Source organism: Somniosus microcephalus, chromosome 6 (assembly GCF_052327205.1).
Source record: "Somniosus microcephalus isolate GS21.2 chromosome 6, FLI_Smic_1.0, whole genome shotgun sequence".
Taxonomy (NCBI): Eukaryota; Metazoa; Chordata; class Chondrichthyes; order Squaliformes; family Somniosidae; genus Somniosus; species Somniosus microcephalus.
Genome location: NC_140992.1, coordinates 222962466 through 222975569, shown reverse-complemented (window position 1 = coordinate 222975569; position 13104 = coordinate 222962466). Strand labels below are relative to the sequence as shown.

The window sequence follows — 13104 nt, the reverse complement described above, 5'->3', positions numbered from 1 at the left end:
CTGAGAGAAAGTCTGAAGTAGCCCTTAAAATGCATTTTACAGGAGTTGGAATGTGATGTGTCTGTAGAAGAAGACAACAGGCAAGAGTGGACATTCACTCTGTATGACTTCGATAACAATGGGAAAGTCACCCGCGAGGTAAACTAAACAAATGACTCACCAACTTTTTGTTTTTGTTTTTTTTTTCAAAAATATTAAATTTCTTTAAATCCTTGTTTGTCTTAAAACATTCCTGTCCTAATTAAATGTGAAAGCTAAAGAAGGATATTTCAAGTGTAAGATTGTCTTTTGACAGCTATAGAATGTATAATAAGCAGACCACTAATATGAATGGATCGGATCGTTGAGCTGCTGAATACTTGCCGAGGCCAGTTTGGTTCAGAATAGGTTGCTGTTGGTTTTTCAGCAGCGCTTGAGCACTGTTCTTTGTGAATAAGGTGCTTGAACCAGCTGATGCTTACAAGGAGGTTTTGCTTCACACAGTAGTCAGTAAAGTACCATTTCTACCTGCTTTGGTTCATGTTTATGATTACTGGGGAGGGAGTAGTCCATTTACAATATAGCCAGTGTCTGTTACTCCAGGGTTTTAATAAATAATCTTAAGCAACTGCTAGTTGTGTACAAATATATTATCCGGTCCTTATAGATACCAGCAGCCAAGGCTTAAAACTACTGAATATAACAAATCAAAGGAAATGGACCACATTTTCCTGCCATTATGATATTGCAGCTGTTGCCATCATTTGGGAGGCTAGCGCCTGTTTAGCTTTAAATACACATGTTTCAAAAGACATTTTGTTTATTTTATTTGAAAAGGTCTGTTGGGATTCCACATGTAGATATTTAGAAAAAGTTGTCACCATAACAACGCTTCTGGTGCAACTGAAATAAATGGGAGCTTGAAGCTGGCAGTGAGCGGCAATAGCACAGGCTTGTCTTGAGGAGATCACGCAGCTCAGTAAAAATATCCCAAAACGACTTATGTATTTAAATGCTTGAAAAGGAATTAAGAATTTAAAATATTAATGGACCTAAATAAATGACTTTTAAAAGTTCCTAGGATCCACTGGGGGTTTTATCTCCATTCTGGCTGTGTATTGCAATTATCATGGCTGCCTCTCACTCTACAGAACTGCTTGCTGTTACCAATCTGGAGCACTTTCAGCTGTACCAGGGAACATTCCTCTGGGAGCAGAGTAAGAGTCTCTCGAATGTCCAGGTTTTTTAGCTGGGTGGACACGGCTATGCTGGACCTTCTCGCAATGCTTCAATTGGTGTTGTGAAGCCACCGAGCAGAAGTTGGAGACAGCTTTTACCAGACATCACAAAGGCTTCCATTGTTAAGATACTATTGAGAAGCTGCAGTTCTAATGATGCCTAACTCAAGCTGGAACTAAGAGCTGTGAATGCTTCAATAATAGGGTGATGCAAAACTAAAGTAAGCCACATTAACAGGGTGGAGGAATGACACAATATATATATTTCCATGTACTTCAGAGAGTGTAGGCAAAACACCAATGAAATAATATCTCCCTGGGAGCTATTTCCTACTGAGATACTGTAAATTCCCATGGATGTTTTTCTTTATTATCCAAGAACAAATTTGCATATATTTTGCTAAGTTAGTTCTCAAACTGTCTTTTAAAATTGTTTTTGAAAGGTAGATGCATGACATAAGCATTGTAGTTCATTATTGACATTCTCTTTAGAAGCAGAATTTATTTAAAGAGGTGCTATCTTGATCACTAGGATAAGATAGCAGTCCTGTGTCACTTTGGTTGCGTTGACTTCACATGAAAATTATGCAGTGATATGTTTGAATAAGATCTCCATCATTACATCACGGTGTTCAGCAAACATGAAGAATAAAGGTTTATTAAACACCTTTTCATTTAAGACAATGCACTTTGACTCTAAAGTAGATATGCCATCCGATTAATAAGATTTATCCAAATTACTGGTTTTTTAAAAAATAATATTCAGTTACAAAACTGGGATGAAAGAAGAAAACTGCCAAAATTAATTTGCTAGAAAAATAATTAGGAAACAACATCCATGTGGAATATATTTATAAATTAAATATTGATAGATTAATTTTACCAAGTCCCAATAAAAAAACTCTTATACAGTGCTTTGTGTGCATTAGAAGATAAATTGGCAGACTTTGTAGATTAAAAAATACAGGGTGATCTCATTCACTGCTACTCTTTATTTCAGAGGCTTTTGAAGGCCTAACTGATTTTGTTCCCATGGTCTTTTGAGAACTATTAGTTATGCTGTAATTACCTTCACAGGGACCACAGCAAAAGACTGGAAATCAAAATTATTAAAACTAATCTGTTTGATCCACAAAGTTTTACAGCTGTGTTTCTTAAAAAAAAGATTTAAATCTTTTGCTTGCTAGAATTGCCTGGTGGTTTGCATATGACTGCAATGTAATTTGTAGTGTAATTAAAGGCTTGTAAAACGAGGACTGCACGTGAAAGCAGACACTGCTTTGTGTTTGTATTTCTATAACATTAATAAATCTAAAACTGATATTGTGCTGAGTGTGCACTGAAGCTATTGCACGTCTGAAAGCCTCGCCCCATTTGCTATGAATAAGGAACTCTTAAATACTCTTTTTGGGACTATAGGTTATTGTAGCGGCATGGAGGAATAGTTCCAGCAGCATGGCCATGATGCTACCTGCATTTAAAAAAAAAAAACTTGCCTAATTCAAACCTTCTTTCAATCCACTGTCTCCTATTCCTGGCCTGTGGGTTTGCACAGTGCTGCAATAGAGCTGCAGGGATGTGATAATAGACATTGGCCCAGAAATTCGGGTCGGGGGCTTCCCGCGGGTGCAAGCCCCCGACCTACACTTACCTAGCGCGCCGGCAGTTGACCTCTTGGCCTGCGTGGAATTCCTCTCCGAGGCCTGTCCCAGAGGCCGGCGCGCTATGCTGGCGTGTCCCAGGGGCGTAGTTAGTGCGAAGCGTCCCCTGGGATCACGTGAGCAACAGGCAGCCAATCGGAACAGGGAATGCTCCATTCATAAGTCTTGACAGATAGACCTGTCAAAACGTATAAATGCTGAGGCTGTAAAACTGTACTTTACCATCAAATAATTTTTTTTTAAACCACACTTTGTAAATAAACTATAAATGACATTAAATAACTTTTAAACAAAAATTTAAATTTTTGAAAAAATAATTTTATAAAAAAACGGGGCTAAATATAAACTTACCTTGCTTTAAAGTATTTAAAAGTAAAAAACCTGTGGAAAAAATGTTTTAATTTTAAATAATTGACCACTTACCTTTGAAAATGAAGTCCTTACGGCTGCTTTTTACATTTCTAAAATGTATAGACTTACCCACACGTTAAAACCTGAAAAAAAAAGGAAGTACAACGCGCGCGCGCAGACTCCCGCGCGCACGCGTTCGACCTCTGAGCCCCTTGATTCAGAGGATCAGAAGTGCTGGTTTCCCGCGCATGCGTAGTGCATGCAAGATTCCGTCACTTCCATCGGGTCCACGCGTGAGTACTCCGTCCGTACTCACGCGTTGGGACCCGAATTTCTGGGCCATTAATATGGATCAAATAGCACTCAATTCAAATTCAAATTCAAATCGCTTTATTGGCATGATAAGGTACATCTTATGTTGCCAAAGCATCATAATACACACTGTAGTGCTTTGCATGAGCCTGTAACCCCTGCTATCAGTAACAGCACTTTGTGACAGATGTAGTGATGCCAGCACCACACTGCCAATCTCCTCGTATTCGATCATTTAAATAAATATTTACTTACAGACCTTTCACCCTGATTGAGGACAGGGGTTCTTATGGCAGTCTGCAATTTAGAAGTTTTGTTTTACTTAAATGCAGTTTGGGAGGATATGGGCTCCAGTGAGACCAGCTGTCTCCAACTTGAAAGCATGGCAGCAGTGTATTTTTCAGTAATTTTATGAACTGTATTTGTAACACTAAGCTCTACTTTGTCCTACAGAACATAAAGTTTTGGTCGGCAGCATTTAGAATCTATAAAATCTTACGCTGTTTATTTTCATGCCTAATCCAGTTTTTCCTTTGATTTTTTCCCCCTTTCCCACCCCTTGCCCTTCTCCCTTTCCTCCTGCTGGTTATGGTTCCACAGGTGAAAGCAAACCCCGTGTACCACACCCAAGTGGCTGTTCTCTTGTGAACCTGGTTAGTCACTGCCAGCACACTCTGGGCAATGCAGACAATCCTGATCCTATCCTCCCCCAGGGTAAGAATTCCTCTGGTTACTATGTGTAGTGATATAGTAAATGTTTTGTGACAATCTTCTCTGACACTACTTCTAACAGGTTTGTGATTTCACTACACTTGGCGACCAGAGAAAATCTTGCCTTATAAGTTTTGCCGCTATCCTCTGTCATCCAACTTCACGGGACTGTATTTACATAGTTCCATTCCTACCTATCCAAACATATCAAGTGCCTCTCCAGCAACGGATTCTCTTCTTTTTTTACATTAAAGGTGCTATATTAAAGCAACTTGTAGTTAGCAGTAGTAATATTTATTTGCGTATACTTTCAACAAGGCTCTCTTTGACTGTGATGATCCTGTGTGAAATGAGTTTATGCAATATGAATTAAAGATTGGCCTTTAATTGACAGTCTCATTCAAATAGGCTATAATGAAGGAAAGTATAAATGCTGCCATGAGCGGTAAGGGATCCTGTTCTGAGATTGAAGTCATCCTATCATGTCATTTTGTTAGCTTTCACTGTATTTAAGTAAACATTGTTGTAAACTGGCTGCTATAGTGCATGTGAGCATAATCCCTGATATTTTCTTGTGTGTTTAATTTTAACAAATCCATGAATGTGTTGTTCATAAAGCCATAAAAACGAATGCACAGAAGAAAATATCTGGACATGACACCCATTAGAACTCAGTTTATAAAAGAGTAATTACACTTTGGGCAGCCTCTTAGTTGATAGTTCTACAGCATTTTTGTTTTGATACTTTTGCAGGATATAACTAGTCTTCTGCACACAATCTATGAGGTGGTAGATGCATCTGTGAACCACTCACCGAGTACCAGCAAAACATTGCGGGTAAAGCTAACTGTGACGCCTGATGCAAGCCAAAAAAAGAAGGGCAATCAAACATGTCAGACCGGTAAGAGAAAGGCTTTTATACCAACCCAAAGCATGTATTTGCAAATGAAAGTATGCATAATGAGTTCTCAGCTCTGTCTGGTAAAACAATCACTTTAACTAGACAGAATTTTGTAAAGATTGCACATTAGACAGAACTTTAAACTTCTTAAACCGTCTTCAGTATAAAGAGGTCTTGGCTCCTCGGACCTCACCATTTGTGAGGGAAGGGCACCCAAAAATGGGGGCTCCCAAATTTCTCCCCCTTGATTTTTTTAAAGCCATCAAGGTGGAAGATTGGAAAATGTGTACAATTAAATTAAATGGCTAAAAACATAATCTTGGACTTAAAAAGATTGGAAAAGAAATTGCAAGGGATACTGATGAAGTAGATGGGAGCTTTCTTTCTTTCTGTGTTTGTAATAAGCAGAGTACTGTATTAAAGAAGAGCAGCGCCTTACAGAAAATAGAGAGTAAGGAAAAATACTACAAAAGAAAGTTTGTGGTTTTTTTATGGGTTTTAATATAGAAAACAGTATTCCCTTTCCAGTGATTGGAAGGAGAGCTAATGTATTTGAATTTGTGGAGAAAATTGGAGATTGTGAACAAAGTGGTCACTTCTTAAAAAAACACACAGAACCCTTGATTATTTGCAAAAGAACAGGCCCAGATGGAATGTATCCAAGAGTACTTAAGGAAATGAGAGTGGAAGTAAGGGGAGTTGTGGCTGACTTTTTTTTGGAGCTCATTAAGTGCAAAGGTAGTACCAGATGATTGGAAAATAGCTTATGTTCCAGTTTTTGGAAGAAAAAGTCAGAAATGTGACCCCTAGATTTATAGGCCTATCAGCTTGGTAGGAAAAGCATTGGAGTTTATTATAAAGGAAGCAATTTAAACATACTTAATGAGTAACGGCAATGATTCTGAGCCTATGAGCAGTAGGTCATGTTGTACAACTTTATAAAAATCCTTTGAAGACATAACTGAATTGTTTTTTTTTAAAGTATATAATATAATGTAATATAATAGATGTTTGGATATCTAGACTTTCAGAAGGGATTCAGTAAAATGCCTCAGGAGCCTTGCGGCCTAAGTGGGATAAAGGTGGATGTTGTCATGTGGATAGGAAATTGGGTAATTATAGAAAACAAACACTAAAATGAAAGATACATCAAGTCAAGAAATATATGATGTGACTAAACATTGAATCTATTAAGCAATACATGGCAGCAGTTGCTATGCCAAATAAAAAATAGTGTGTACAGAGTTCTGTAAAATATAAGGCCACTAAAGTGAGACCAACACACTATCCAGCATTACTATGATTGCATGGAATATTGTATGCAGTTAGGGTTTCCATAAATCTCATCAATACTTTTGATTTTTAGTTTTGATTTCTGATGTTTGTAAATATTTACCATTAGTAAAGAATCTGTACAACCCAGAACTGAAAGAGCTAACATCCCCAATTTCCTCCTCCATCTTAGATGTTAATAGTTCATGGCAAAAAGCTGATAATAAATGTGTGGAGGAGTCAAAGAATATGGAGAAGAAAACTCGTGCTCCCCTCAGGTAAGAAACAGGCTAATGTGTGAAAACAATTTTTTTTAAAAGCTATCCAGATCCCTTCAAACTGTTAAAGCAACTGACATTTATACAGCATCTTGTGATTACCATGTAATTATGGTGGAGTTCAATAATCTATTTTCTCATGTTGATATACAACACCATTTCTTTATATAGAAATATTTTTACATTATTAAAGTTAAGGAGCATCTGTGCTTCACAATTTACTTGGATTGTATCCTAAACTTAAATGTGTATGTTGCGCCTCATATAAAACTTATTGATGCTGTATTTTGAATGGGTGCAAAACATTTATGCAGGAAAAACCAATGGAACGTTATCTGCATTAAGTCTGTGGAGTGTACATGAATAACTTCCTTTTTTTCAGACGTCACAACAGTGACCAGCATCCCCAGCAGAATAACTGCCATCGCCACTGTGTGGATGAGAACATAGAAAGGAGAAACCACTACCTTGACTTGGCAGGGATAGAAAACTACACTTCAAAATTCGGACCAGGTAAAAAGATCTATATTAGAACAGACCCATTCAGTTATTGTTTTTTTTTGCAGGTGATGGCGTAGTCACTCTTGTTTCCATGTTTTTACATTAATTGTCTCCCCTTAAATATCTCCTTATCTCTTGAAGATGGTAAATGATATTGAGGTGTGGTTCCACGGGCATTGTCAGGGCCGATTTCAGGAAGCACTTCTTCATACAAATAGTGAATATTTGGAATGGTCTTCTGAGTGGAGGTAAAAATTCTCGTGATTGCTGTTGGCGGGACAGAAAAATATGATTGTGGTGATGGTAGATTTTACTTATCGGGCAGCCGACCTACTGAGTGCATCGGCCGATCCCCGTTGGTGCCAGTGAAAGGTTCGCTCCATTGCGAGGGCCAGGCTTCATTAACCTTTTAGTGGCTGGCTGTGGTTGCCAAACGGGCATCCGATGCAGCTCTCCCACTCTGGGCGTGTGTAATATTGGACAGTCCAACTGGGAAAAAGATGTCTGGGAGGGACTGTGATCGCAGAGGGGAGAGTCCTGGAAGCAGCGGCCCACATTATCTCTTTCTCTATCTTTATCTGTCTCCAGTTCTTTCTATCTCTCTCACCCAGCAAAGTCCAGGGGGAAAAATTCAGTATTGCTCCATTTGGGGCGCAATTATCGTCCGGGCGCAAAGTTTAGCGCCTGGCGCTAATTATCACCTCCGACTACAAACTTGGCTTCTATCACCCCTGGAGGTGATTGGAGCGATAAATCAGGTGCTACACACCTCTCAAGGCGCTAACGCTGAGGAGCGAGACGCTACCTCAGAGCGTGGTGAAGCTCATGTGATGTCAGTCAGCAATGGAACACAGACACACTGGCACCGGCCAGTTCTTAAAGGGGTGGGTCAATCTTGGTCTCCACCCACACCTTGCTCATTGCAGCCTTGAATCTCTGCCTGGAGAGACCTGTACATCAATTCTGCTGGAAAGAACAATGGAGAGACCCAGGAAAAGTGCTCAGAGTGCAGCCTCCATAGTCTCTTCTAAATCGATGCAAAGAAGGTCAAATCAAAATGAACCTGCAGAGTGCTGCTCAGTACCCAAAACTTCTTCACACAGCGTTGAATCTCTCCAGAAGTATTTTCTCTCTCTCAGAATGCGTGGTGCAAAAATGTCACCGACAAAAAAAGGGAGGAAGCGGTCGCCTTTAAATAGCGCTCCCCTAGTCCCTTCCCGACTGCAAAACGCTCCCCTCAACCTGTCTTTGCTAGCGACAGGTGGTAAGGCAGGGGACGCCACTCAATATCCGGTCCGAGCATTGCACGCTCGACTGACGTCACAATCTGTGGGCGCAGGAGATCCTGGCGGTGTGCAAAATGTCTGGTCAATTTCACGAGCGGCGCAAACATCGCCGCGCCCGGGCGCTAGTTGCTTTGTGCCCCATTAGCGCCCTCTTAGGGAGGCGCAAAGCAACCAAATTTTTCCCCCCAGAGGTTTAACCTGGGACTTTCCTAATCTATGTGGCTCTGTATTAAAGCACATATCATTTATAATATATTAAACAAGAAGGAGATATGGTTGGTTACTTAGTGGCACTGCATATTCAGGAGTAGGATGGGACCCCTTGTACAAGCAGTTCTCAATCTCAGCTTGGACAAACTAATGGGAGGCACTTTACAGTGTGGAAGAAACACTGGAGGTTGTGTATACTGGGGTTACTGTGCACACCTCCCAGAAACTGGATCTGGAGTAATATTGATCTGAAGTTTTGGAGCAAGCTGTGGGGAAGAAACTAAAGGTGGAGCAAACAAGAAAATGAAAAAAGAGACTTGGCATTTATGACCCAATATTGTAAGTTCTTAACACCAGCAGTATGAAAACCTTCTTTAAGTTATAGACTAATGCAAGTGTTTATCACACAGGTTCACCTCCAGTGGCTTCTAGAAAGGAGAATCATGTGAAAGTTTCTCATCAAGCCAGATCCCGTTCCCATGAACCTGAGGTCATGCACAGTCACCACAGGAGATCTCAAACTATGGATCCAGGACACAGTCACCTTAATCATTCTTCATACACAAGGATGGTTGAATTGCAGCAAAGACTACGCAATCAGGACACCAGCAAGCACTTAATTAAATCTCCCAAAACACTGAGCAAAAATATGATGGCTTCAGCCCCAGCTGGAAAAGTTGCCAAGAACAAGCCTTCACAGAGTCCCTACATGCCATTGACCTCTACTCCTGTGGTAGTAAGCCCAAATATTCCATATCTACCCATGCAACTTGGTCAACAGAATCAGCAGAGCCATAAGAAACACAAGCAGAGGTCTAAGGACAACCATCAAGTGTATAAAGCCTTTCAACCCCCTTCAAGAGTAGTAGAGCAAGAACATGTGAGGGATTTGCCATCTCTTATGCTGTATGAAGGGCATGTTGGTCGGATTGTTCAGAGACATGAACACCATCACCACCATGAACATCATCACCACTATCATCACTTCTACCAGACATGAGCAGAGAAGAACAGGGTATTCTACAAGAACTTAAAACCACAGTATCCAATTTGAAGGAGATTTCTGACTGGATTTTGTGACCTTTGATCTACACAGTATTGTTAATATTAATTATAAGATGAGCAATTCATTACTTTGACAGTGAAAGATAATGACATGAAGTGAAACTAAAAGACTTTTGAACAGCTGGCTACCTCTAGTGTTAATTCAGATTTTATTTTCTTTAACCTATAAAATGTGCCACAAGGGGTTTTACTGTTCTACATACTTGTAACCTTTTTGTGTTGTCCAGAGTATCATTTACGTTTCCATAATTGAATTATTTTCTGTATTAAGATTCATGTTAACCACACTTGCCAACTCTTCAGTTGTTATAAGACTGTAGTTTTAATTCTTCCTTCTGGAGTCAATTTTTTTTCTACCTTTTGAGAGGAAGCCTAAAGGAAAGAAACGCTGCTAAGTGTTCTGAAAGATTTGTGCCATTATGTGGTGCGTTTTTTTTTCTTAGTTTATTTGGTTGTTTGAATTCAGCGCTTTCTGATGAAAAGTTGTTGATTTGAATGTTTTGTGACTGAACGTGTATTTGAGTTCTTTTGGAATACCCAAGACAGTGGCATGTCTCCCAAGTTAATTCTATTCTGAATGCATATTTGCATGGAGTGAATCGACTCGCCAAAATTGTACATATAATTTCCAAAACTCCCTGCACTAGTTAGTGCACTATATTGCGGATCAGAGACTTACCATCAAAACGCCTTGGGTCTATCACTTGTGTACATTTGACAAATGTGCACAAAGTCTAAGAATTGTGTACGTATGCAATTAAATCCCAATCTTATAGCACTCAAGTTCTGTCACTCCAGTGCCACCAACTGGAGAAATTCAAGGTCACCATAACCATTGACCTTGCGCCATGGGACTATGAATGACACAGAAGGTTGAACACCCTTTACACCATTTCAGAGAAGTTGGCAAGTATATATTCTATCTCAGGTGCATTTTCTTTTAAAACTGTGGTTTGAGTTTATTTTTTGAAAGACGTGTCTGTTCTGAAAGGAATGACGGTGGACTTCTTGAGTGGTGCACATGGAAGGCGGAACATAACTTGGTGCAACCAACTCCATTTTTGAAGTAGTGTCTCTAAATCTTATTGAAACAGCATAGGAGTTAATCAGATGAAGATACCTCACCCACGATGGTGACATGCAGGATCCTGTCGGGAATTAGTTGTGATGAGTTTTTTGCACAAATGGAAGGCGGCCTCGAATGAGTGAGATATCGTGTTTATTCTATGGCCAGCATCTTAAGCTCTACTACAGAGGAATTCTAAAACACTACATGCTGCTGCTGACTATTAAGTGTTCAGCCCCTTTCACACAGCAATAAATGTGTCACTGCAAAAAGTTATTTTTACTCCAGTAAAATGTCAGTAATAAACTTCAATGGCTGCATTCAGATAGGAAACCTGTTACCAGAGAGAAATGTTATCAGATTTTTAGGTTGGCCTTTAGCTCAGTAAAATTTATCAACTTTCTACCGATCTTGCTCATTGTTTTGCATTTAGATTTTAAAATTGTACTGTATCCAATTGCGATAATAAATGAGTGATAATATTCCTGTGTTAATCAGTATAATAAAGTCAAAACTCACTGCTTTTAAATCACATGGTAGACTATCGCTACTGGTAAAGTCATGTGATGTATTTCCAATCGTGATTGGATCGTGGAAGGCTTCCCTTTGTTGCTGTCTGTGTTCAGACACCCTTGTCAAGTAAAGAAATGCATATCAGTATGTATTTTGCAGAATAACACATACTGGAGTCTGTGTGTTACCCTATGTATGCATTATTCCAAAGATATCAGGAAGTAAATTGCTGTGTGAATTGGGTTTTATTTCACATCTGTGAAAAAACACGTCAGATTTTTATAGGCGTGAATGGACAGTGCCGTGGGCAGTGACATCGCCACTCACAGACCATAGAAGAAAATGTTTAAGAATGCACTGTTATTTACAACTGCATCCTTGAAGAAAACTTTCTAAATACATTTCAAGGAGCCTTTTCAGATTTACTAAGGAATTAAGGAGGCCACGAACTTTTTCATTTATATGTGCTTAAACAGAGTTGTATCTTGTTGCTAGGTATGTTATGAACGCTGCCGGTGTAGCAGTCTTTCCCTTCTAAATATACTTTGTATTTATAAAATATATATTGGACTGAAAATGACACGTGTCTGCTAAGGATATGGCTTTTTGTGTCCTAGTGTTTTAATTATTAGTAACCCTGTGTTAACAAACTAAGTTTAATGCAATCCTGTCTACACCATTAGTATATCTTACACATTTGTGTACATTCCCAACGTGTGTAATGTTTTCTGACAGCCATGTATAAGAACAGTATTTAAATTTAAATCTGTATTGGGTACATATTGTACCATTCAGCTGTAAAACTACTTGTATAACACAGTTCATAATGTTCCCTTCTGAAAGCAATTTTTTTTGCAGTGTCCCTTTAATTGAATATATCTTTCAGTATTTTGTATAGTATATATAGATGGTTTTGACTAAATGCTTTATTTATTTAATAGTAAAACTGTGCCAACAGAAACCCCTTTTCATTAAAGGTAAACTAGTCAATTATATTAAAAGAAACCTGTGTCCTTGAGACTAGTTATTTGGCAATGTTCAGCAGTACTTCACTACAGGCCATCAGGGACCAGTAATTTCTGATCTATCTGCCTGCCTGCCATTTTGACGAAAAGGCAAAATCTCACTATCTCAATTCTGTGGAACCTCCTGAGACTCCATGAGTAACATTGCATTGCAATCGAAATGTTTACATTAGTCATCTTGCAAAAAAAGTGGAAAACTTGGAGGGAAGGGCTGTAATTTATTTGACAACAAATTGCTAATAATTGAGGTTACTAAGAACTGAGTAACCAATTTTACAGATTCCATGTTTTGTTACACTTTGGAAGATAGTTATTATACTGTTTATTATTATGCTAGTTATTTAAAATACTTCACACTTGCTATCTTTTGACAAAAAACATTGAACAGAACTGCATATAAATGTAATGAGACGAATTATAAAAGTGCTTATGGTTCCAAATTGGCTTCTTTGAGTGCAGCCACTTGTTTCAATAGAAGCTCCAAAAATATGGGGCCCACAAACAACTATACTTCAGCACCTAGCCAGCCATTGCTTTGTGTATTAACAACTGACGTGAATTGTATCTGGTCAGTTGATGCACAGGGCATCATTGGTAACTGTTGTGAAATGATGTTGCAGGTGAAAGGTAACGATATTGGAGGTGCACAATTGCAGAAAAATAATCGTGTACAGATATTGTTTACAAAAGTAGAACATACAAAATGTGCATGGTAATAAAGTAGCTTGTCCTTTA

General features: G+C 38.9%; 1 protein-coding gene across 3 annotated transcripts in view; it reads left to right on the top strand.

The window, feature by feature from the left end:
- Window positions 1-12349, top strand: part of nkd1 (NKD inhibitor of WNT signaling pathway 1) — a 103733-nt gene extending 91384 nt beyond the window's left edge. For 2 of the 3 annotated variants that reach the window (XM_085991459.1, XM_085991461.1), the window contains 5 exons: window positions 43-138; window positions 5006-5153; window positions 6619-6703; window positions 7086-7216; window positions 9111-12349. In XM_085991459.1, coding sequence (XP_085847585.1) covers window positions 43-138; window positions 5006-5153; window positions 6619-6703; window positions 7086-7216; window positions 9111-9700 — 1050 coding nt within the window. In that variant the 3' untranslated portion in view covers window positions 9701-12349. The remainder of the gene's footprint in view (window positions 1-42; window positions 139-5005; window positions 5154-6618; window positions 6704-7085; window positions 7217-9110) is intronic. The other variant, XM_085991460.1, reaches the window with a different exon arrangement.
- The last annotated feature ends 755 nt before the right edge of the window (window positions 12350-13104 follow it).